The sequence below is a fragment of the Vitis vinifera genome, chromosome 12, assembly GCF_030704535.1.
Source record: "Vitis vinifera cultivar Pinot Noir 40024 chromosome 12, ASM3070453v1".
In the NCBI taxonomy this organism is placed as follows: Eukaryota; Viridiplantae; Streptophyta; class Magnoliopsida; order Vitales; family Vitaceae; genus Vitis; species Vitis vinifera.
The window spans coordinates 2,256,844-2,282,645 of NC_081816.1; the positions used below are offsets into that span (position 1 = coordinate 2,256,844).

The 25,802-nt window shown below is 33.7% G+C and overlaps 3 protein-coding genes across 4 annotated transcripts; all 3 read left to right on the forward strand.

The window, feature by feature from the left end:
- Window positions 1-1,930: 1,930 nt before the first annotated feature.
- LOC100243833 (G-type lectin S-receptor-like serine/threonine-protein kinase SD2-5) lies at window positions 1,931-4,703 on the forward strand. Its single transcript, XM_002277607.4, has one exon. The coding sequence runs from the start codon at window positions 1,992-1,994 to the stop codon at window positions 4,530-4,532; it is 2,541 nt and encodes an 846-aa protein (XP_002277643.1). The 5' UTR covers window positions 1,931-1,991; the 3' UTR covers window positions 4,533-4,703.
- Window positions 4,704-17,177: 12,474 nt separating this feature from the next.
- On the forward strand, window positions 17,178-23,025 carry LOC100254085 (uncharacterized). Of its 2 annotated transcripts, none has more exons than XM_002277565.4 (6): window positions 17,178-17,496; window positions 19,484-19,639; window positions 19,753-19,885; window positions 20,037-20,076; window positions 22,373-22,515; window positions 22,638-23,025. In XM_002277565.4, exons 1-5 carry the CDS (start codon window positions 17,236-17,238, stop codon window positions 22,458-22,460), a joined length of 678 nt encoding a protein of 225 aa, XP_002277601.1. In that variant the 5' UTR covers window positions 17,178-17,235; the 3' UTR covers window positions 22,461-22,515; window positions 22,638-23,025. The 2 variants fall into 2 exon arrangements, with proteins under 2 accessions (XP_002277601.1, XP_059597217.1); XM_059741234.1 differs by having other exon boundaries at window positions 17,202-17,496; window positions 22,376-22,515.
- A 1,093-nt stretch (window positions 23,026-24,118) lies between these two features.
- LOC104880832 (putative RING-H2 finger protein ATL71) lies at window positions 24,119-25,564 on the forward strand. The gene is made up of 3 exons (XM_010658767.3): window positions 24,119-24,354; window positions 24,495-24,550; window positions 24,918-25,564. Exons 1-3 carry the CDS (start codon window positions 24,283-24,285, stop codon window positions 25,360-25,362), a joined length of 573 nt encoding a protein of 190 aa, XP_010657069.1. The 5' UTR covers window positions 24,119-24,282; the 3' UTR covers window positions 25,363-25,564.
- Window positions 25,565-25,802: the final 238 nt, after the last annotated feature.

The following is a 25,802-nucleotide window of genomic DNA, read 5'->3' on the forward strand; positions in this document are numbered from 1 at the left end:
AATTTCAGAGCAAAAGTTTCTGATTTTGGATTGTCAAAGCTCATTGACAACGATCAAAGCAAAGTTGTAACAATAATGAGAGGAACACCCGGGTTCTTAGCTCCAGAATGGTTGAGCTCAGTCATCACAGAGAAAGTGGATGTTTACAGCTTTGGTGTGGTGGTATTGGAAATTCTGTGTGGGCGAAGAAACATAGATCGATCCCAGCTGGAAGAGGATATGCATTTACTAAGCATATTCAAGAGAGGCAGAAGAGGAGCAACTTGTGGATATAATTGATAAGCACAGTGAGGACATGCAAGAACATGGAAAGGAAGTAGTGGAAATGATGAGGGTGGCTGCATGGTGCCTGCAAAGTGATTATGCCAAGAGGCCTTCCATGTCTGTGGTGGTGAAAGTTTTGGAGGGTTCAGTTGGAGTAGCAATTAAGTTGGATTACAGGTTTTCATATTCACCATTATCAGGAAAATATCTGGCCCAGGGGTACAAGGCTGCTAGTGCTACTCCTCCATTACTGCCATCCACTTTGTCAGGACCCAGGTGAAAGGGAGTCCCTCCTCTGTGAAGTTTCATTGTAATTTTAGTTTGTATTGTCAGTGTAGGCCAAAATTCCTGGGTTTTGGATCTCCATTGTTTTAGCTTTTTCCAAGGTGAGAAGAGGGCCTTGGTTTAAAACTCTCTTAATATTTGAAATAGTGAAATTAATATTTGTAAGATCAAAAAAGCTTCACCAATAATAAAGCAAATTTTCTTTTCCTTGGAGATGTTGTAATTTATACCTTAAGAAATGCCAGTGTTCTACAAGACTTTAGGGTGATGTAAAGCTCTATTTGAATTATGGTAGCAAAGAATGGGATGAATTACATTCTTCTTTTCTAAAATTTGCTTCTCAGGAATGTTCATTGTAGACTTCTAGTACTCAAAATTGAGTCATCCATGGAAAATGAAAATATCAAAGGGCAAGCATAGTCATCCATGATATGGCCTTCCATGACTAGATGAAAAAAATAATATTAAAAATAAATTCTGACTAGGGAAAATAATTGTGACAAAGTCAATTTAACCCTAAATCCACGCCAAAGAAGACTCTAACAAAATGTCCTTGACTTGAAGCAAACAGCCGGGTGAGAGGAAGAAGAAATACGAAATCATAATGTTTATAAAATATGTTAAATAAAATATTTTAATATTATTATTGCATTTTCTTTAAATTAATGTGACTAAAATATAAGGTAGTAGCTATTTTTCTTCTGTCACATAAAATTAATTGAAATATCTATCGTATATAATATTTCTAATACTTGAAAAAAAATTCAAAATAATTATTTTTAATCTAAAATCACTCCAAACAAGGTCTTAATATATCAACATTCATATTTTCCTAAGAGAGAGGGGCCAAATTTTAAACCCTTTATCCTTTGTAGCATTATTATAACTTGACTTGACCTTAAGATTATGTTTAGTTCCCGAAAAATAGAAAAAAAAGAAAAAAATTGCTAAAAAAAATTATTTTCTTATGTTTGGTTGTCCTATAAAATATTTCAAAGAAAATTAAATATAATTCAAATTAGTTACAAACTTATGGATTTTAAAATTATTTAATCTTTATATTGAGGAGTTAAAATAAATAAAATGAGTTTGAAGTAACAAATAAAAATAATTTATCATCTTTAACTCTATTTTTTATTTTCCTTCACTTTTTTTTTTTCCCTCTCTATTGTTTTTCCTTTATATTTTTCCTAAAATTTTCAAAAAAATCAAACAGAGGCTAAATTCCACTATATTGTTTGGAAGAGAGACAAAATTTAAAACTTATGATTTCTTCTCAACAAAAATCCTTTATGTTTCATATCATTATTGTAGCTTGACTTGACCTTTAAATTCCACCGTGTTGTTTGCAACTTCGTCCATTTTCTTAATCTCTTGTTCCTTTCCTTCAATGTTGTGTGGGTGGAAATCTAAATCCAGCTTCTTAATTATCCGGAAAAGCAATGGCCTGGCATGGATTGGAGTCTTGTTATGTTGCTGTTCTTTCCCTCCTCGCTCTCATCTCTCTCTTTCGTGGTGCTACCCAAGATTCGGACGATTATCCTAATATTGCACGTCTTTCCAATTCATGGATTAACGTTCATCAAGAAATTATATATTACTCGGATGAGGCAGTCACTGTGCTGCCCATTCTTGACATCGAAAGCGAAGGTGCAGGGTTCTGCTTTGGATTCTACTGCCGCAATTCAAGAAATGAATGCCTCTTGGCTGTTGTCATCTACCACCCCTACAGTTTCTACAGTTCCCTTCTTATAGGGTATCCAAGACTAGTGTGGTCTGCTAATCGGAACAATCTTGTCCGGGTAAATGCTACTTTACAGCTAGCTGGAGGAGGAGACTTGATCTTGAAGGATGCTGATGGAAAATTTGTTTGGTCCACAAACACAACAGGAAAGAGTGTTTCAGGCTTAAAATTGACTGAAGCCGGAGATGTTGTCCTCTTTGACACAAACAATGCTACGGTTTGGCAGTCTTTTGACCACCCCACCGATGCTCTACTTCAGGGCCAAAAGATGGTTTCAGGGAAGAAGCTTACAGCCAGCTTAGCCACAGATAACTGGACTGAAGGTATGTTATCACTTTCCGTTACTAATGAAGCTCTGGTAGCTTATGTAGAGTCCAATCCTCCTCAATTCTATTATCGTCTTGAGGGCTCGGATACAGACACAAAAGGTAAAACAAAACAAAATTATATCTTACTCGGGAATGAAAGCCTCGATGGGTTCATACATGGTGCTGACCCAAACTATCCAGATTCAACGATTTCCATTCCTATAGACTTGTCTGCTCAGTTCATCAAACTGGGGCCGGATGGTCATTTGAGAGCCTACGGGTGGAAAGAATCTGACTGGGAGGTGGCTGATCTTCTGACTGACTGGTTATCATTTCCAAATCATCTAAGTGATGTAGATGATTGTCAATACCCGCTGGTGTGCGGGAAATATGGTATTTGCGAAGAAAGACGGTGTAGCTGTCCCCCACCATCTCCTGATGGAACAAACTATTTCAGGTCAGTAGATGACAACCTACCCAGTCATGGATGCTATGCAACTAAACCCATTGCTTGTGGCTCTTCTCAATATCATCAACTGCTTGAGCTTCAACACGTAGGTTACTTTGCCTTCAGTTCTGACATTAGCAGTACAAATGTAGAAAATTGCAAGCAGGCCTGTTTGAACAACTGTTCATGCAAAGCTGCTCTTTTTCAATATACAGACGATCCTTTACATGGGGATTGCTGCCTTCTATCTGAGGTCTTTTCATTGATGACCACTGATCGGGGTGATATTAAGTCATTCACGTTCCTTAAAGTGGCGATTTCTCCTATTGATATTGGAAACACAATTCAGAAGAAAAAAGGACATGCTAGAGTTATACTCGTATCAAGTCTTGCAGCTTTCTTTGGTGTCTTTATTTTTATGACCACTTGCTTCTTTCTTTTCAGAAAGAAAAAGGATTCTATTGAATTTGAGGAGGATTACCTAGATCAGGTATCAGGAATGCCCACTAGATTCTCCTTCCAAGACTTGAAATCTACAACACAAAACTTTAGTTGCAAGATTGGGGAAGGAGGATTCGGGTCTGTCTATGAAGGCACTTTGGGCAATGGTGTCAAAGTCGCAGTGAAGCATCTTGAAGGTTTAGCTCAAGTAAAGAAATCATTCTCAGCTGAAGTTGAGACGATAGGCAGCATTCACCATGTCAATTTGGTAAGACTGATTGGATTTTGCGCCGAAAAATCACATAGGCTCTTAGTCTATGAGTACATGTGTAATGGGTCCTTGGATAAATGGATCTTCCACAAAAACCAACATCTTTCTCTTGGTTGGGAATCCAGAAGAAAGATCATCCTTGACATAGCGAAGGGACTAGCCTATCTCCATGAAGAATGCAGGCAGAAGATATTTCACTTGGATATCAAACCCCAAAACATCCTTTTGGATGAACACTTGAATGCAAAAGTTTCCGATTTCGGACTGTCAAAACTGATTGACAAGGACCAAAGCCAAGTAGTAACAACAATGAGGGGGACCCCGGGTTACTTGGCTCCCGAATGGTTGAGCTCAGTTATCACAGAAAAAGTGGACGTCTACAGCTTTGGCGTTGTGTTGTTAGAAATTCTGTGTGGACGAAGAAATGTAGACCGATCTCAACCTGAAGAAGATATGCATTTACTCGGTATTTTCAGAAGGAAGGCAAATGAGGGACAAGTGTTGGATATGGTTGATAAAAACAGTGAGGATATGCAGAGACATGGAGCAGATGTTTTGGAGCTGATGAAGGTTGCTGCATGGTGCCTACAAAATGATTATGCCAAGAGACCTTCCATGTCCGTGGTGGTGAAGGCTTTGGAGGGTTTGGTTGATATTGAAGGTGACCTGGATTACAATTTTTCGTTTTCACCATTAGCTAGGGGCATTGCTCACAAGGTTGCTGCTGCTGCTACTCCAATTATGCCATCAGCCTTATCAGGACCTAGGTAAACGTCAACCTACCTAGCTGTAACTCTAATTAAAGTGTGATGCTTTTATGAAATTTTATTTAGTCTTTATTTGGTTGTAACTGAAAATTTGAAAATTTTCATTTTCACCTGCTCCCTTTTGAATTCAATGAGCTTTAGTCAAAGTAAACAAGGTCATTGCAAAGACGACTGACAGCTGCATTCTCCAAGGCCATTACTCCCTTTGGCCCCACTTCATTCAATGTCTTGACTAACTGTTCCAAGTGGAAAAATAAATAAATAAATAAAAATGATGAATTGACCAATGTTTTAAAAATCGGACCGGTCTCCAACCGGTTCAACCATCGACCGGTCTCCAATCCGGTCCGATTTACCCTATTAGACTGTTTAGACATTGAACCGGTCACGAACCGCCTAAACCAGTGGTTGGACCGATGAACTGGACGGTTTTAATTTAACCGAATGGTTCAAATTGGCCCATCATTTTGCAAACATAAGACCTTATTGAATAAAAGCTTAATAAAATACCATACTGGGCCATGGCAAAAAACCATACTGGCCATGTCTTAGTGACAAAGCCCATACACCCCACTCATTTTAAGTGGGCTAAATCTTTGAGCCCACAAGATGGGATGGTGTTGTTGCTTTCAACAAGGATACCTTTTATAGGCATCCTTTGCACCCTTATTTCTCTCGATGTGGGATTGCAAACAAATATTAATGAAAAGAAAGCTAACAACTTCAGCCTAGAGGATTTGAAGCTGTGAACTTGACACCACTCGGCTACAAGCGATTTTATATTAGATTTGCCAAACAAAATAATATATATTAGATTTTAAATTTTTTTATAATATTAAATAAAAATAATATAATATTTTAAAATTTATAAAATTAGTTAAAATTTTCATTTTTAATATATTCACATTTAAATATTATATACATTTCATTTAATAAAATTTAAAATATTAATTTGATATATTCATATATATTTTAAAATTTTTATAATTATTTTTAATTTTAATAATATATAAATTACATATTTATGACGTCACAGGTTCGACCGCGATTCGACCACCGGTTCGACCGGTGAACCGTGAACCGGTAACTTTTCCGGTTCAATGACCGGTCCGGTTCTGAAAACATTGGAATTGACATCGCAATTTTGACTCATTTGGTATGAGTTAAACCCAATTTCATTTTTTTAAATTTAGGTTAAATTTAAATTATTCAAATTATATTTAGGTTAAATTTTTATTAATCAAATTATATAATTCAAAATTTATTTATGTTTTTTAAAAAATAAAATTTATTCATATAAAAATTTAAATAATAAATAAAATAAAATTTTAAGATAGCAACAATATAATAAATATAAATTTATATATTTTTTAAAAAATAAAAAATATATGAAATAATATAATTTAATAGTTTTTTTTTAGGATAAAATATAAAAAATTGAGTTTAGATGAAAAAAAACTTAATTCAAACTGTATTAAAAATAATAATAATAATTCGGATTGACTCAAGTCAACCTTGAGTTGCACCCCCTAAAAAACATATCTCAACACAACAAACAATTAAAGGTGATAATTATTTTTCATATAACTTAAAGGAGATTGTCATTCTTCTACTTCCAAGTATCATATAACTTAAAAGTCCAGTCAATAAAAATGTATGGTGGTGCATCGATCTACAAACCAGTGGCTCGGGTCTCTTATGTGGCTTCTGCTGCCACTTTGAGAGCAATTCATGTCTCTTTGCAGTCTTCATCTTCCAAGATGAAGACTACCCTCGACCTGTGTGGTCTGCTAATAGAAATAGTCCGCTCAAACTTAATGCTACTCTGGAACTCACTGAACAAGAAGATTTGATCTGGTCCACAGACACATCTGGAAAGAATGTTTCAGGCTTGAACTTAAGACTAAAACTATGCTCTTCAACACAGAAAACTCTGTCGTGTGGGAGTCTTTCCATCATCCAACTGACTCTTTGGTTGTGGATCAATGGTTGCATGATGGGATGAAGCTGACGGCCAGTATGTCGGATTCAAATTTGACGGAAGGTTTGCTTTCAATTTTGCCTATAACTCACTGATTTGCTCATCAGATAGAGTCCAATCATCCGCAGCTCTATTACGAATTCAAGAGTGGAGGTTCCATTCGTAATAGAGAAGCTTTTTGTGGACCCCGTATTTCGACTCATGCATTTTCACTCGATGACGAGCTCGATTTTTATTTGAAAAATGGTTTTATTCATTAGAAAATGATTTGGAGTCGTCACTTATTTTTGTTTTATTTTTAAATGGTAAACAAAATAAGAAAAAAAACTCTAAGTGTGACTTCTTGTTTTGGAAAAAGTGGTCTATGAAAAACTGGATCGGACTCGGGGGTTAGGTTACTTATTGGGAAGGTACGGTATAAACCGTAGCACCCCTTTAAGTCTCCAAAGTCAAGTCTCTACTAATAAAATGAAGTTGACGTGGCAATCAATAAGAAAATCGATAGGTACTCAAATCAATCATGCACATATGAGAATCAAAATATGTATAAATAATGACCAAAATGGGAATGGATGCTACCTGGGCCACGAGCCACAATGCGTTATCAAGACATGAGATTAGTGCACAATTAATGAATATAAAATATAGCACGTATGCTACTAAATCGAGTATGAAATCAAATATCACAATTCAATTCATTCAAATTCATTTTTAAAATTCGGATGTCGGGTTTCCCACCAAAGCCCATTTCACTTTTACATGAATCAATTCTATAAATTCCATCACTTGAAATTACAGAATTGAGTCTTGCTTATTTCAAAACATTTTAAGAACAAAGGAAGTATGAAAATTGCGTACCAAAAATAAAAGTGGCAGCAAAATTTTATTAAAAAAATTGATTTTGGAGTCTAAAGGAGCTCTAAGGACGAAAGATGGGGGAGTTGAAATTATTTGGAAATCAATATTTGAAAAGTTATTTACAAGATGGTGTTTAGGAAGATTATTTTCAAAATGAGGGATGAGGAAATAGAAGGTGACGTATGGTCTAATAACTCTGCATACTATACAAGAGTGGGTCCCCAGGTTGTAACTCCTCTGCCTATCTCGACAAGGAACAAATTAGCATGGCCATGGTAGCAACCCTCAAACTCTATGATTTTCTCATTACAACAACAGTTTCACTAGAGTTTGGAATTGTAACAATGGCAAACTCCTGACCTACAACTGGGCTGTGGCCTCAACTTGATTACTCTTTGAGGGGTTCGGGTGATGTATCATCCAAGCGCATCCCAAAAGCGCCAGCAGATATCGGTCTTTCGAACATAATAGAACTGGGTTCATAAAATCTTAGTCCTTCACCAAAATCATTGCATCTGGGTCCCCATTCGCATTCGAATCAATAGTGAAAGACCTCAACCAATTTTCAGTAGCACCGTGACCAAAGAGAGTCTTCTGCTGTCTGCGCTCCTCATTTTCTCTCCGCCAGATCGATCTTCATGAGCCAAAAGTCTCACTGTATCATCTTCTTTGAGAAAGTTTGCCCTATTTTTCCCTACACTTGCCCTTCTCTACAACATTTCTTCCTTCTTCCTCTCATTCCCAACTGCTGCTCTGCATTATACATGCCCTTTACGACACTATTTAAAACGCTGATTCTCACCATCCTTGCCAAGTAAGGCTGCTGGAAGTTAGTAGGGACAATCATCACTAGGATGAAGATGAGTTGTAGGGCTTTGGACTATCATTTGGTTTACATGGGCACTTTTCCCATAGCTTGCTAGTTAGTGTGCCAGAGAGCTTTTATTTCTTTTGCTTTGTCTTCACTCAGATGACTAGCTACTTCGAACTCTATTTAGCTTGTTTGACTTTCTCACGCAGATAACAATTATATCCTTTGCTATCGAGTTTGCCACCTTCTCAAACTCACACGAGATTGTTGCAGAATACATCTAAACCTGTGGTTGTGATAGAACCCTGCAAATCTGCGTTACCTTATCATGAAAGCTCTTCTATAGCATGTAGTCTATCTCATCCAAACCACTCCCAGTTATGCTCACACCAGTATGTTTAGTGGCAATGGGAAAGTGAACAAGGAATAGATCCAGATAGTATAATTGGAGCTTCTTCAGACTGGCTTTGCAAGCCTCTATAACATGTCCACAATCTGAATTCCTGAGCTTGGTGGTAATGAAAAGGTCTTCCATCTTGACAAGCCCAGTCTGAAATACTGCCGCAAGTAACTCCCTAACTTCTACTTCATTCTAGTAATCAACAGCGCAGTCGAAGTGGCGATAACCAATCTTGATGGTGTTGATGAGGAGATTTCTTTAAGGACGTTAAGTTCCAGACATGGAACACACAATCCTGACCACGTCGTCGACATTAATTATATGCGTTGGTGTATCGTTCCGAAAATTTGCCAAGAAAAAGACTTGAATTTTTGCTCTACAATTTCGATTGCAAGAGCAACTGTCCTTCAATATTGTACACCTTCATTAATTATTTACTATTTATATCTCTATATCATTTTATATGTACACCTTCATATTTATTACATAATTTTTATAGTCAATATTGTGTAGTACTATATGTTTGCAAAACTTTAATTATGAATATGTAATAAAGCAGTTACTAATTAAAGAGTAATAAAGATAAATGTCAAACTCAGCCGATACTATAGAAAGGTTGACCAGTTTCATACCCGTTTCACCAACATTATTTGTTAACTAACTATTTTAGTTCACCCGTACCCGATCGGAGCACGTTCGGCTTCTGAGAGTCCAACAGTTCATTTCAACAGGGAAGAAGATGCTTATGGATGTGTTATATTGGTTTCTGCCAGAATCGGCGAGCAGTTCGCGACTGCAAACTGATATCCAGTCGCCCGGTATTTATTTCATGGACAGAGACCTGGCAGCACATACTTAGCCTCGACCGGTAGTCGACCGATCATCGTCCGGCCGTTGACTGGTCATAGACCGGTCTATGATAACCGGTCGATCGGTTGTTGCCATTTCTGCTTGCTATGAATATCGTTGACCGGATGTCGACCGGTCAATGGTAACCGGTCGACCGGATCCATCCCCGGTTGACCATCTACGGGTAGCTCATAATTAATTAATTAAATTGACAAGGGAATTAAATTAATTATGAGCAATGATATAGAGATATAAATAGTAAATAATTAATGAAATGAATTTAATATTAAAAATATGGGCTATGAAATTATCTTAACAAACATGATTAATGTATTTAATGACTTAATAAAATTATCAAGTAAAGAAATTCTTCAGCAAACTTGGAGAACGACATGAAATGAGAATGAGCCATTATTTGTCCAACAACCAATATAAACGGAGGAAAAACAAAATTTAAAAACAAGAAACATGTGCTGATAAACTGGGAAATAACCAAAATTTAAGTTCAATACATTGGAATTTTAATTGGAATGAAATGCATAATTACATGTCCCGAAACGTATATGATATTATTTGATGAAAATAGTTACAATGCAAAAACTTAAAAGAAGGTTGGCATCTTATTATCCAACTCTTAACATAGATTGACTTTCTATAAAATAAACTATCTTGATCATCTAGACTTCTCTGTTTTTCTCTTCTCATCTTTCATCTAATGTTAAGCCTCTTATTTTGAAGTATTTGTATTAATCGTGACAAAGCTCCCACTTCAAGAATCAACCCACCTGCACACATAAAGGGAAAAACAATTAGTTCAAGGATAAAAGATCATTTATTTGCTTCATCTAAAAACGAAAAGGAAAAGGTGCAATTCGACACCCTCATGTACTCGTTTAAGTTCTCCTATTATCCGTTACTCCATACTGTACACATAATTTTCCATTGATGCAGAGTCATAAATCCGTCTTACAAACAAAAGAAGTGAACATACTCATAATTTAAGAATATTGGAAGGATGAAAATTAAGAGAAAATAAACCTCTAAAGCCATAGAATGTGAATTAACTATCTGATTTTGCATGAAGTTGTTGAATTAGATACCTCAAAGATATTTGTCCTCACATCAACATCAAATGAGAGTTTTTCATAAAGGCAACAAACTGGCCTATTGAAATTATGTGTTGTTACCCAAGATAACAAGGCAAATAGAGGGAGACAGAAATTGTTTGTCATAACACTTACCAACAATAAGTAAACACCACCATCAACGAATTTTTTTCAAAAAAAGTTGAAATCCTTCAATGTAGGTAGGGTTGTACACACTTGTACAGTTAGCACTTTTGGATTGTACAGTTAGTGTAAATGGCTTGTACAGTTATGCAATCCACCAAAGGGACGACCGAACAAGTGCATATGGGTGGGGCAACAATGTTTCCATTATCGTGGATAAGGGAAAATGAGGAAAAACTTAACCCTCATTTTGGTTCCTACGCCTAAGTAATGTGGGGGAGCTAAAACAATGAACTAACATTGTACAAATAAAATAATATACGTGGAAGGAGTGTGTTGTCAACCGATATATGTGAGGAATGTTCACGACGAGTGAAAAATGTTGATGACTAAGTTCTTCAAAATCACTTGAAATACCTTAAGATACACACCCTTGTACACCCTTGTACATTTAGTACATTGGCCTTATACACTTGGAGCAATTCCACATAAATACAACTAAAAGAGTGCATATGGGCGGGTCAACACACCCATATGCAAGTCATAGACATAAAGTGTCCAATGTATGTGGCATCATGCAGGTCTACTTACATATTTCATGAAGTTCGAAATGATAATCTATCTACACATACTAGGTATCCCACAATATCTCATACTATAGCGTTCAAAGAACTTGGGTTTTTTTCGAAAATAGGTAACAAGCGAATTAGCGTACTAAACTAGACTGCCACACGAGGAAGTAAATATAATGCTCAATGAGATAATTTGAACAAAATGACGAAAAATATGTTTGCAACAAGAAAATCTATTTGCATTTACTTATCATATATTAAATAAAATTGCACCTATAAAACTAACTTTTCAATTCAATATGCAATGCAAAACCAAACAAATATAAGTGAAACAAGTAAAATGCAAGGAAAATCAAAATATATTTTTATGTCGTCTTCATCATCACAATTATCATGAATGGCAATCGAGGGTTCTCATATTGATGGAGAAACAAGTGAATCATGATGACGTCACAATTTAATAAAAAGAAGTGATTTTTCCATGTCAAGGCTATCAATCATGTAAATCGAACACAAACATAATTATCTAAACAAAAACTTTTTTGATACCACGACATGCAAATGCAATTAGCCCATGAGGATCCTCACTATTTCAAACTGTGAGCCATGTCTTAAAAACACCATAACCCACGCCATGTCTTAGAGCCAGTTACGGGGTTTAAGCTTTAAGCTTAAAAAAAAATACTACTTTACCTGATGGTCAGAGAAGCTCCCTCCTCAATGCTCAGCACGAGACGACACCCACGGTGGGGATTAATGGCACACTGAAATCACCAGATAAATTAGGGCAATGTATTTGGGCTGAAATGAAATGGTCGGGATAGCCGAAATGAAGCATAAACTGAAATTGTTGAACCTACTAACCTCAACTATCAACTACTTCGCCACGGAACCCAAATCCGGTGGTGATCGTCGACACCAATGGATTGACAGAGATGAAAAACTCCACCGTCTACACCTAAAATCGGATGGCCGGGAAACTCCAGATGAAGATAGGATTAGGGCATTCTTTGGGCGGAAACGAGGGAACACTCAGGAATGTGAAAACGCCTCTCAATTTTGGGAAAAACGAAATGGAAATCCAACGTCAATTTTGTTTTTAATCGGATGGTTGGCAAACTCGAGATGAAGAGAGGATTAGGGCATTCTTTGGGCCCTAATGAGGGAAACACTTACGAATGTGAAAACACCGCTCAATTTTGGGGAAAACGAATTGCAAATCCAACGTGGATTTTGTTTTTGTTTTTACATTAGCCAGCAAAGGGCATTTTCGGCATATTATAAATTGTATAGCCTTCTTATCAATTTTGAGACTTAGTCTGGGTGTTGGGCTTAATTCTGTAACATATATGGACCATTTGTTAATTTTTGGGCCCAATTGGACCCAAAACACAATTCTCCCTTTTTTTTAAATAGTCGTACAAGTTTTAAAAAGCCCACACCTTTCCGTTTAACACATTTAAAGAGGATTTACCTCCTTAGCTATAATGATTTTTTATACATCTTTGGAATATATTCTACTGCATATTCGTAATCAATGCAGAATTTTTTTTTATTCCATTTCGTTATTGGGAGAATCATGATTACCCGTGCCATTAATAAATAAATAAATAAATAATTTTTGAAAAGTTTAGGAAAATAACCTTGAAAATCATCAATATTCCAAAATTACCCTGCACGGATAAGTTTTTTTTAACTTTGACACAACAAATTAAAAAGCTTGTCATTATTATTATTATTATTATTATTATTATTATTATTATTATTATTTAATAAATAAATGAATAAATAAAACTTTGACACTTGACAATCAACTATACTACATCTATTGTTTTTTTTTCTCCCCTTCTTTATAATATTTCTATCTTCTTTTTGTTTTGATTTTTTTTTAATGTGTTGGCTTTAGGATGTGTTTTCAATTTTTTTTTTGTATTTTATTTTGCATATTTAGGATTTTAATTATTTATTGAAATTTTAAACATAAAATGATAATATATAATAAATATTTAGTGGGAATAAATTTAATATAAAAATAAATATATGATGGACAAATATAGAGATTTAGGACCCGGTTTTAATTTTTTTCTTCCATAAAATGTTTAATATTTTTAATTAAAAAAGACAAAACTTGATTGTAGTTTCAATATTTTGCTTTATTAAAATTTTTTATTTATATAAAATAAAAAATAAAGTATATTTTTCATAAAAAAAATTGTACATAGTCATTTATATTAATTTTATTCAAAATTAAAATACTTGCATATTGATCAACTCAACGGTAAGAAAAGATGGTACAAAAAGTAATACTAAAGTATGTTAAAAATACCACTCAAAGTGGTATTTTACTAATTTTACCATCTTTTCCAAAAGTTGTGTTTATTAATTTAACATAAATGACTAAATATAGTTTTTTTTTTTATATATAAATTAAAAATTAAAAATTTTAACAAAGCAAAATGTTAGAACCACAACCAAGTTTATCTTCTTGAATTAAAAATATTAAATATTTTAATTAAGAAAAAAATTAATTACAATTAAGTAAGAATCATAAGCAAAAAATTAAAAATCATGATAATTAGTTCCAATTTTCACATGAAAAATTAAAAAATTTAAAAATAAAAAATTAAATAATATAATAAAGATGGTTCTATTTAATATATATATATATATATATATATATATATATATGTATGATGAGATTTATCAAATAAATAAATATTTTATTTAGCATGAATATATAAAAATCTTATGTTCTAAACCTCTAATTTTGTTCCTTATATATTTTTTTATATTAATTTTTCTCATTAATTAATTAATTATTTATTTATTTATTATTATTTTAAAGCGTCTATAAATAATTAATATGAAAAAATGAAAAGTGAAAAAAAATGAAATTAAAAAGATTTTATAGCAATGTGTAACTAACATATTAAAAAAATGGGCATTGTTGGTAAAAGAAAGAAAAAAATGAAAAGAATATGTCACATTCATTAATCGTGTGTTAATTTGTTAACAATCATGAAGTTATCTTCACTTGTCATTTCAAGGTCCAAAAAAACAAAAACAAATGGATTAGTTGGTCGGAGAGAAAAAGACTTAATGGGGGTAATTTTGAAATTTTAATAATGTTATTATTGTTTATTGATTTATTTTTAAAAAAATTCTTAAAATATATTCATGATAGTTTTCAAGGTGGCCTGTCAGTTAACTTGTTCCTTGTCCTTCAAAATCTCATGCAAGTTGTAAAGGATGTCAAATGCAGTGGCATAGGACTAGTGTTGTTGCAACATACTTTTGAGTGACCCCAAGGTATTACACTTTGCCATCTCATCATCCCTCTTCCTCTTTTGATATGCATCATTTTCCTCTAAGGGAGGAGGTCATGAAGTTGGCTTAGGCGCTAGATCAAGACTAACCCATTTGAGTCGCTTTGTAGTGAAAACTATATATCTACTTCTCTTCCAATCCACACAATTAGGTTTAATTGATTTGTTTTGGGTTAGAATAACAACTAATAGCCTATACAACTTTAGACAATTAGGTTTAATTGATTTGTTTTGGGTTAGAATAACAACTAATAGCCTATACAACTTTAGACATTGTGGAAGTCTTTTAACCAAATATCTCTATGTTATATTTAGGAAGTATTTTTCAAATTAGTTTTTGAGAATAATTTTTTGTAAAACAAAAGTCTATTTAGGAATTCAAAATATTATTGACCTCTTTTTTATATTTTAAAACATGTTTTAAAAATAATTTTTCTTTGTAAGACATTTACATAAATTCATTCTTTTAATTTACTATACTCACAAGTTTCAACAAGTGTAACTAAATCATATATGTCAACAACACAATGTGAGCGTCCGACAGTGATTGAAGGACTAAGTTTGAAAGCACTAAATGAGACTCTTGGTAATCGTAGGCTTTAATGAATACATGATATAAGAGAAAGATTAGGTGTCCAAACCAAAATGAATAAGTCTTTGTGTATAATAATGATATGGGTTGATTTGTCAAACACTCGAATTAGCAAAATATTGTTCCCTACTGTTGGTACGTGACCAATAATGTTTTTTCCAATTAACTTCTTCAAGAAAACAACGAGCATACCTGCAACAAGGTATGTTCAGATGGTTTTTTTCAGTATGCCCCTCCGAAAATTAAGTTAGTTTTTGGAAGAAACAAGATATAACTTTTTTAGAGAGCTTAGTTTATATCTGAAATTAATGTTTGATGGCCTTTTATTCTAGCATAGTTGTAATGTTTTATGTGTCTCTTTAACGTTTTAAATGGACCCATAATTAGCCTTACCAATAACAACTTTTAGGCTTAAAATCAAATGTTTATATTCATGATTGCTCCAGACATAATGGTTTGGAACATTTATTACTTGCATAATGAATAGGGACGTTACCCAAATAACCCTTTGTTTATCTAATACCTAGACGAGAAATAGATTTATACCTCGATGGATGCAAGGTCCCACACCTACCTTATGGGGAGCCTCTTGCCCCACTAAATTGGATATTACTTAATTTCCCTTTCTTATGTTTTATTTTCAATCATTCTCCATATTTATAATAATATTTTTTAAAAATAATATTAAACAAAATGAAAACCACTAGAAGATATTATCTAAAAATATATATGTTCTATTGTTAAGAATATAACACTATTTTTTGTTTTCTCATTACAAACATGTTTTCTTATTTATTGATTTATTTTATTTTAAATAATAGAAAATTCTAATTTCAATTTAAATAATTCTTATATTTGTGAAGCAAATTGACACTAGAAATGCAGTTGAGTTTCCATAAATCTCATAGCAATAGGATCATTAATACACTAAAAGTTTTTATTTGATATGTTTGAATATCTACAATTTGCTTTCATGTTTTCACATTGTTGTATTTATTTATTTATATAAGAAAATCTTATAAAAAGATTTATTTGACATTATCCATAGTGTAAAGTTCTTATTTAAAAAGATAAGTTTAAAGAAATACAAGTGAAAGTATAAGATTGAATTTTTTAATTTTTCTCAAAATTTTTTATTAAATTATTTTGGTGTATTTTTACTTAAACTTACATACTTCAACTTAATAGATAGTCAAAGACTTGGTTACAAAAAAGTAGAACTATATATTTAAAATTTAAGTTGATAAATATTTTTAATATTTTATTTTTATTTTTATTTTTAAAATAATTATCTTAACTCGTGGTAACTGTTTTCAAAAACACTTTTCTTTTCCTTAATAAAAAAAACAAGAAAATACGTTTGATAATAAAAAATTATTTTCATTTTTCTATTCCATAAAAACATTTCATATTTTTTGTTTTTAAGAACAAAAAATAGAGTGCTTTCGGAAAACATCTTTTAGTTTATTTATTTATTATTTTTTAAGGATTGTTTTAAAAAATAATTATACAAACATGTAAAATGATTACAAATAAAACACTAGAGATAAAATTTATTTTTAAAAATATTAAAAATATTTTACGTTTTTAAACAAATTTTTATTTTACAAAAATTAAAGGATAGTTTAAAAAAAAAATTTTAAAATTATTTTAAAAAAAGCCTTGTTTCTTAAAAATAAAAATTAAAATGACTTCAAAGGACATCTTTTAATTAATTTTATTTATATTTTAAGTACTATTTTGAAAAATAATCATACGTGTACACAAAATGACTAAAAATAAGTATTATATATAAAAATTATTTTTAAAATATAGGTTAAAAACATTCATATTTTCAAACATGGTTTTGTTTTACAAAATAATAAAGAATAAATTTTAAAAATTGTTATAAAAAATTGATTTACATGAAATGATTTTCGAAAATCGCCAAACAGTGCCTAAGAATTTGTTTTTGGATTTGTTTTTATTCCGAAATCAAATAATTTTAGGACTTATCGGAAAGTGTCAATCCAGATGATGACGTGTGTATATTGATTGGACTATTTAATGTCTGTGACAACGCTCCATTTTGTGTGGTTTTCGCCTGAAAATGGGTTCACTTTTTGGGGGCGCCGGTGGAGGCCACGGCGGCTTGTGGTGGCGTCCATTTGAATCTCAAAAACGGCAGGGGAGAAGAAGAAGTTCGAAACCTTCTGATTCAGTAGATCGAACCAACGGCGGAGGTGGTTACCGGTTCCCTCTGAAACAAGCCCTGACCGCCGGTTCTCTTGCTTTCGCCGGAGACACCATCGCTCAACTCAGCGAACGCTATAGAAAGAGAAATGCTCTTTCTGATTCTGGTTTTTCCAAGGTCAGTATGTCATTCGTAGTGCCTGCTGCTTGTGGTCTGTTTGGTTGGCGAGAAAATGTAGGAAATATTATGAAGTTGAAGTTCTGAAAATTTTCACTGCTAGTACCGAAATTCTTCCTCATTATTATTTTTATGGTATGTTTGATTCCTGGGAAAATGTAGTAAAGGGGAGAGAAATTGTTGTTCTGAATCATAAAATTTTCAATTTTAGTGAATCAAACACTGTCACTGTATCATTACTCGTACGATTCAGCAGCTCTCTTATTTTCTATTGTTTTCTCATCAAACAAACAGGAGAAGCTTTGCTCTCTTTGGTTACCGGGAAATGTAGGAAATGTCTAGAAATTGAAGTTTTTGACCTTAAGTTTTTTGCATTCATTGAATCAAAGGCATCCTCTTAAATGTGCCTAATAAGAGAAATGAGATTCGAAATGCCCCTTATTTTCCCAGTTTTCTCATCAAGAGAACATATTTAGATTTGTAGATTATTGTTGATCTTCGTGCAACGATTCGTGGTGAAGAAATTAGAGAAAAAAAAAAACACATGGTTTGGCGGATTGCCTAGGACCACTGAACAAGGAAGAAGACTTTCACTATATATAAAATTAGGGTTGCATAAAAGGGTATTTATACTAACTCTTATGGAATGAAACCTCAAAAATATCCCTGAACCGTACCAATCTATCATTCGCCTTTAACAATAAAAATACAAACTTGAATGGCAAATGTTGTTGTTCCACTCTGCTCTACCCTGGCATTTGCCCTTTTTTCTCCATATACATCTTTCCCTCAATATGAGCCACATACTACAACAATTATGCTACTAACAACTATACCAAATGCTAGTGAAAGTGATAACTTGGATAATTAGAAATGTTTCAGTTGCAAATTAGATATGAAAGCCATAATAGACAGCTTCTAAACCATCAGGACTGTGACAAGGTCTGGTTGGTGGATTCCTTTTGGTTCTACAGTTTAGCTGCCTGGCTTGATTTGGAAAGGCCATAATTTGCATTTGTATGCAGAATTTTCACACATGAGAGGATTATGAGAACTATGAAATGGCTCTCAGGAACTTGGTTGTACCTTTTTAACGTTTCTCTCTGAAAATATTGAACATTTGATACAGACTATCAAATCAACAATATGTAAGCCCAGGGTCAGGCAACAATATGTAAACCCAGGGTGGGGCATGGGAAGTTTTGATTCCATCATTCTGAGAGTGAATAGCTTCTCATATATTGCACCAGGACATCGGGAAAATTGAAGGTTTATCCTATTGCTGCTGCCTTTTTTTCAGCTTTTGGGCTCTCCATGGGGACCAAACCTTGGGGTGCATTCAACCCCTAACCTTGGGGTGAGGCCTTTGGACTCTCCTTGGGAACATAAACCTCAGGATGCGCTGATTGTGTCTGCCACAACCAGCACTGGGTAATTTGTACATTCAACCAGCATAAAAAATTGAACCCAGGACCGTGTGCCTCTACCACACATTCTGACATTTGCCCTAATCAACTGAGCACATTGATGCGTTTCTGGTTGCTGGAATTGTTAGAACTATGTGATACAAACATATATAAGTTCTTTCTTTAGTAGTAAAAGAAAGGACCTCTGACTGATTCAGTGTTCAAAATCTTGGGTTGTCAAGAGTGCATATGCAGACTTGAGCTCTGAGATTGGGGAAGGGCCCCTTGGTGCAATAACTCAGGAATGGGCCACGCTAGGTAATGGCATTTGAGTTTTGTATTTCTTGCTATTGTGCAGTTGAAGTTGTTGGATGCAAATCTCAGTTTGTACTTTTTCTTTTCTATTTTGTTAATATTTTTTACTTTTATCATGTTGTGTTGTCTTTTTGATAGTAAGACAGGGAATTGATTCCTTGCGACAACCTTCTCAATGCATTCATGTCATTCTCAAGATTCTTTTTTGTAACATTCTCTTTTTATCTAAATATGGGTTTCTTCTTTGACCAAAATGCTTCTCTCAGGATATCATGTGGATGCTCTGTTCAAACCATGATTGGCTCCGAGCCCTCCGGATGGCTTCTTATGGGTTTCTTCTTTATGGCCCTGGTTCTTATGCATGGTATCAGTATCTTGATCATGCTTTGCCAAAGCAAACTGTGGAGAACCTGTTGCTGAAGGTATTTTTTTCTTTTTATTTTCATTTCAATTTATTTTTTCTTTCACAATGACAACCCTGAAAAGGGAAAACCCAGATTCTTTAAACAATACCTTAAAATTCACTCCCTTTCAGGTCTTATTAAACCAAATAGTGCTTGGTCCATCTGTTGTTGCTATTGTTTTTGCATGGAACAATATATGGCTAGGAAAGTTCTCAGAGCTTCCAAATAAGTACCAGAAAGATGCCATTCCCACACTAATTACTGGTAAACACCTCTTTTTAGAAATCTGTTTAGCTTGACAATATGGATTGATATTTCATGTAGTTTAAGTTTTCTAATTTTGATTCCTGTGCAGGATTTAGATTTGGTTGATTTTTTATGGAGTTTTGACATTCTAATTTTGATTCCTGTGCAGGATATAAGTTCTGGATCCCTGTCAGTGCATTGAACTTTTGGTAAATTTTCTCAATTTTTCCATTTTGAATTGATGTATTGAGGATCTATTTGGACATAAAAAGGTACTATTAAAAGTGTTAAAAATAGATGGAAATTTGAAATTCTCTTATTTGTTTTGTAATGACAAATATGAAGGACAGTAAAATATGATGAAAATTATTTGAAAACTAAAACATTTTCAAATTGTTCGTTATCATCTATTTAGAAAAGGAGTAAAATAGAGTAATTTTATTTTCTTCTCTTTTTCTTTCTTTTCCTTTTTTACCTTTTTTGTATGTTCCCTTACAATTTTTGAAATCCAAATGAATCATTAACAAATTATAATGATCCTTGGTATGCTAAACTTACTTGGTGCCTTCAAAAATGATGAAACTACAGATCTATCCCTCAAGTTTACTTTGAAATAGTTTGGGATAAATTTTACTAGGAAAAAGAAAGTAATCATACTATCCACATTGCCCAATATGGATGTCCTTAGCTTGTGCCATATGGTTTTAGGGTAAGTCTTACAATTAGCACAACTCTTTGAGTTTGGAATGACCACAACCATTGTATTTAGTTGCCACCTTGCCAACTTTGAGCAATCTTGAGCAGATTGTTGGTGATGAGAACAAGGAAACAACATTTATAATATCGTATGGGAAAAGCTACCCATTTGACACTAAATTTTAGGTTATTAGATAATGAGCCAACAATATATATCAAGTTGACTTATTAGGCTAAAACTCTAACACCTCGCTTCATAGAAAGCCATCTTTGAGTTTGCATATGGAGTCAAAAAATGAGGTAAATAAACATCCATGTGGTTCAAACTCATGATCTCCCATAAGCAAAAGTGTTGATACCATGGTAAGCTACCAATTGACTTGCCCTATGAGCCTTTGTAGCTTAACATGGCATTAGATTCTTGATTTATGAGAGATTATGAATGCAAATCTCACTGATATTTATTTTCTCCATATAATGAGCCCATGTGTAAGCCTAAAATAGAAGTGCATCATGAAATGACATGTCCCATCTCTAGAGCATTCCATATCATCGTGAAATGATTAATGTAGAAGTTACTATTTTTAAGCTCTATGAAAGGGCTTGATTTCTAACCAAACAAAAGAATGAAGAAATTCCCACTCTCCTAGAATTCTCTTGTATTACTACCCTCTTCAATTCCCTCTCAATTTTCAGTTTGCTCTGCTCTCTCTCAAACTCTTGATACCTCACATCTCACATTGTTGACCTCTTATAGTTAAGAACCTCACATAAACATGGTGAAACCTATGAATAGGTTTACATATACGTTATTTCACTAATAAGTCCCATTTTTGCAAGTGATTGACGTTAGCATTGAAAATAAAATTTAAAACTTATGCACCATGCTAATACCAACGTATTTGTGTTGTATAATTAAACTTGGTGAGAGGCTGAAACAGTGAAGGGAGTTAAGTTTTCATCACATGGTTAGATACCCTTCCTCAAGCAATCTAGACCCCTTTATTATTTGCATGAATATAGATATACTAAACCTAAGCATGAAGGTGAGATTGCTTGGACAATTTCACGGAGACATTTTGTTAGCTTTTTCTGCTCCATATGAATGTTGGTTCATCTATTTCATTAAGGTTTTGTGAAAGGTTTCTTTTCATATGTATGAAAACTCTTTTTTGCCACTTTTTTAGGAGCATGGGGATTCATTTTGCATTTCTATTAATATATATATATTTTTTTATAGTAGATTGTAGAAATTGACACTTAAATGATGAACTTGCTCATGGTGAAACATCCTTAGTCCTTGATGAATGTATTAGAGACAAATTTAAACAGAATGGAATGGAAACACTGGGAAGAAAAATTATGAATAAGAACAACCTCATGAAGGCTTGCAACAGAGATTTTCAGTAAGAGCATCATCATGTGTTCAAAATACAGGTATTATCCCCTTAAATGCTGGACCACAAAGGCACACAAATCTTCTCTCATGCAATCTTAGAGACAAATCCTTCAACATCAAATCATGGTTCAACATTGGAATGATGAGACCTCTTAATAAAATATAATTAAACACCATGATCTTCAAACCTCCATCTTTATTGCAACTTCTAGAAAGGAATTGTTGCTTGCATGTGTTTGTTTTGGTTCATTTGAGAAAACCTTTTTTTGGTGCCATGAAGTTACTTCTCTCTCTCTTAAATATTTATTTTTTATTTTTATTTTACCTCTTTTTAACAGATGAGTAGTGCAGTTAATCGGAAACCTTTAGAGTAACATCTTTTTTGTTAATTCTATTCAACACATCTACAGGGTGGTGCCGCTTCAAGCCCGTGTAGCTTTCATGTCCATGGGCTCCATATTCTGGAACTTCTGCTTGTCTGCAACAATGAGCAAATAATCTTTTGCTGAGAAGTTTTATCAATGGCTTGAAATAAAGAAATTTTGAGCACTGGGTATCTAAACCCGAATCAAACATTTTTTCTGCTCTTGAGTTTAGTGGCTCAAGTGTTTATTTATTTATTATTTTTGCTAATTCTTACCGTTTGTAACTTTTGGAATGTGGACCAATGGGCAGGTACACCCTTCTTCTCAGTTCATGAGGAAGGCATGACGACAGGAAGAAGGATCCCAGTGTCCATCAAACCTCTGGAGAAGTTGCTTGCAGAACTTACAAATGATCGTGGATCAAGTGAACAGCTTGCCTTTCCTGTGGGTGCAAGATGAATTGTTTTCTTGCTTTATGAATCTGTGTTCACTGGGGAATGAAATACCTGATGATTTTTAGCTTGTTTCATACACATAATTACTTTGTTTTCATCTTCATCTGGATTCTGGATGCTGGTTTTTGTTTTCAGTAGTTAGGAAACCTTAGCTAATTGTGCTCTTCCAATCGAGCTGAAGGAACTTGAAAATTGAATGGAAATGAAATCCCTTGGTCCCTTATTTTTCAGGGCACTCAGAAATGGGTTATCAAAAAGACATAATTGAAAAATAAGAGTTCAATGAAGAATTTTATTTTTTTCCCTGCCCCACAAAATCTTTCAGCCTAAGCATGGCCCAGTGAGCTCCAGGAAAAAAGTGTATAGCCTTTGGAATATAACTGAGCATATTTTGTTGGTAAAGTGTATTGAATATTGAAAATAAGATTCTTTATTTCCTAATCACATCAATTATTTCCTTGATTTTGTTGCTGTCTATCAAATTTTGAGAACACTGCAAAACATTGTACATGTCTCACAAAAAAAAAAGGATCAAATCAGAAGATATTCACTGCCATTGATAAAAGAAAGTGGCATATATTTTGAAATATTTTTCAATTTGTAGAAAATATTACACACCATGTTCCTTGGAAGAATCATGGCGTGTAAGGATGGTAATTCGTGTTGGCATTCACGTACATAAATCTAAGTACGATCTAATTATTAAAAAGGTAGTACATCATATAACTTATTTAATCCATTTAATATTTAGATACTATTTATTAATTAGGTCTGAGTTTGACTTAGTTTGAGTTGATATCATTAGTTTCATAACTTAACATATTTACAACTCAATTGACCTATTTATTCAAAATCAAACTTTAAACAAGTCAAATTATATGGACCAATACAAATTTAATTAGGTCTGAGTTTGACTTTGTTTGAGTCTCGATATCATTAGTTTCATAACTTCACATATTTACAACTCAATTGACCTATTTATTCAAAATCAAATTTTAAACGAGTCAAATTATATGGATCAATACAAATTTAATTCAAACGTAATTATATTCAACCCAAACATATGAAAAATGTGTATTTGTACTATTTGACGAATCTTATCAAACTTTGTAATTCATGACGGCATAACTTTATCGCAGTTTTCAATGTGAAGGTATTGCGACTTCCATGTTGCCATTAACCATTAGTACAGACAAAGCAGAGTGGAAGAACTGGATTCCTTTCTTGACTTCCATTCAATCTTTTTCTTATAAGCCTCAGCCACTCAGCAAGGGCATCTTCTAAATGGGAATGGAACCATACTTTATATAAAGATCAATGAACACCAGAGAGCAATAAAAATGGGACATGGAGAAAGAAATTGTTCAGAGTGAATTTCAACACTTACAAACAGAAGGGAATATTAACTATATATGCATATCAAACACAATACCTAGAGCCACCATAGTTTCTCATTGCAAGGAAATCGACTTTCAGAATACTTAGGAGAAAGGAGAAGCCATGAACCGCACTACTAGAAGGATGCTGGGAAACTCCAATACTACTGAACAAGACTTTTATCCTTCTTCTTCTGTAAGTGTCGACTCTTTTACCTATCTAATGGAAATTTCTCAGAACTGCTTCCATGTAAACCAAGTACAGCAAACAACAACCATCATCATATATTATCCCTGTAATGTGAATATTTTCTGATAAAAGAGTATTGAAAACAGGATACACTGAGGGCAATAGACGAGGCCATCAGATTAAACGGCCTCCGCTTAACAAGGTAATGTATTACAGATTTTCCTTCAATCCATAGGGCCATTTTGATAGGAAATAATTTCTTAAAATCCTAGGATGATCAAATCTTTAGCAGGCATTAGATGACGGGAAGCTTCTTGTGATTTTCATTCCACACCCGACTTGGTTTTCGGTCACATGCTCTACAACCTTATGTAGCACCATATCAATAGTACCCGGTCGTGGCCTTGGTGATTGATGATGAATACATCAAGTAGTTATAACACCATAATTTCTTTATTATTGTGACTTTCTGTCTGTTCATCTCATCACATTACATACAAAGTTTTTTTTTTTTCTGTTTTCTTTTTATCTTTTGGTAATTCCTGATCTGCTACATATTTGGATTTCAGTTTACCAGCACAACCTCGTACACCACATCAAATTCTTGTATTAGATGATGATATTGCGAGAGGGTTGAGCCTCAGGTCGAGACAGCTTGTCTCAGAATCCTATCCAAGCCTTGCTGGCCAAAGAACTAGACAGGTTCCTACACATCAAGAGCAGTCCAGATTTACTCACAATGAGCAGAACAAGGCCTTCAAGAAGCTAAGGAAAGAATTTTATATTCCTAAGCCAAAGAGGATTGTAATGAGATTGTACTACAGAGAAAATCCCAAAAATTATATCAATGAGCAGAATGAAGGTCGTGAGAGGTGTGCCATTTGCTTGGAAGATTTCGAGATAGAGGAGGTGCTTGTCACCCCATGCAACCATATTTTCCATGAGGAATGCATTATTCCCTGGGTGAAGAGCCATGATCAGTGCCCAGTCTGCCGGTTTGCCGGTTTGCAATAGGTGATGGAAGGTGAAACAGAGGTGTTTTTTTAAAACAATTAGAGGTCACAATTCCCCTGTTTTTCCTTTATGGATTGATCTTATTCAATCCAACAAACGAACATGCAAATCACAAGCAACAATGGATGTACCAACATTCTCCCAAACAAGTTATTCAATGCAAGTCATATGCAAATGAGACAACACTCCTTAAACATGATATATAAGACATTGCATCAACATAAAAATTTTATTTCACATGCCCTCTTCAAATTGATGAACGAGGTTTTTTTATTTTTTATTTTCTCATTCTTCCTTTTATTCATTCATGTACAAAGTATATATAGAGGGTAATCACCATTCTAAGAATGAGAAAGAATGATACAAGAAAGGAATGATATAAGGAAATAATGATACAAGGAAAGGAATGATATAAGGAAAGAATGATACAAGGAAAACAT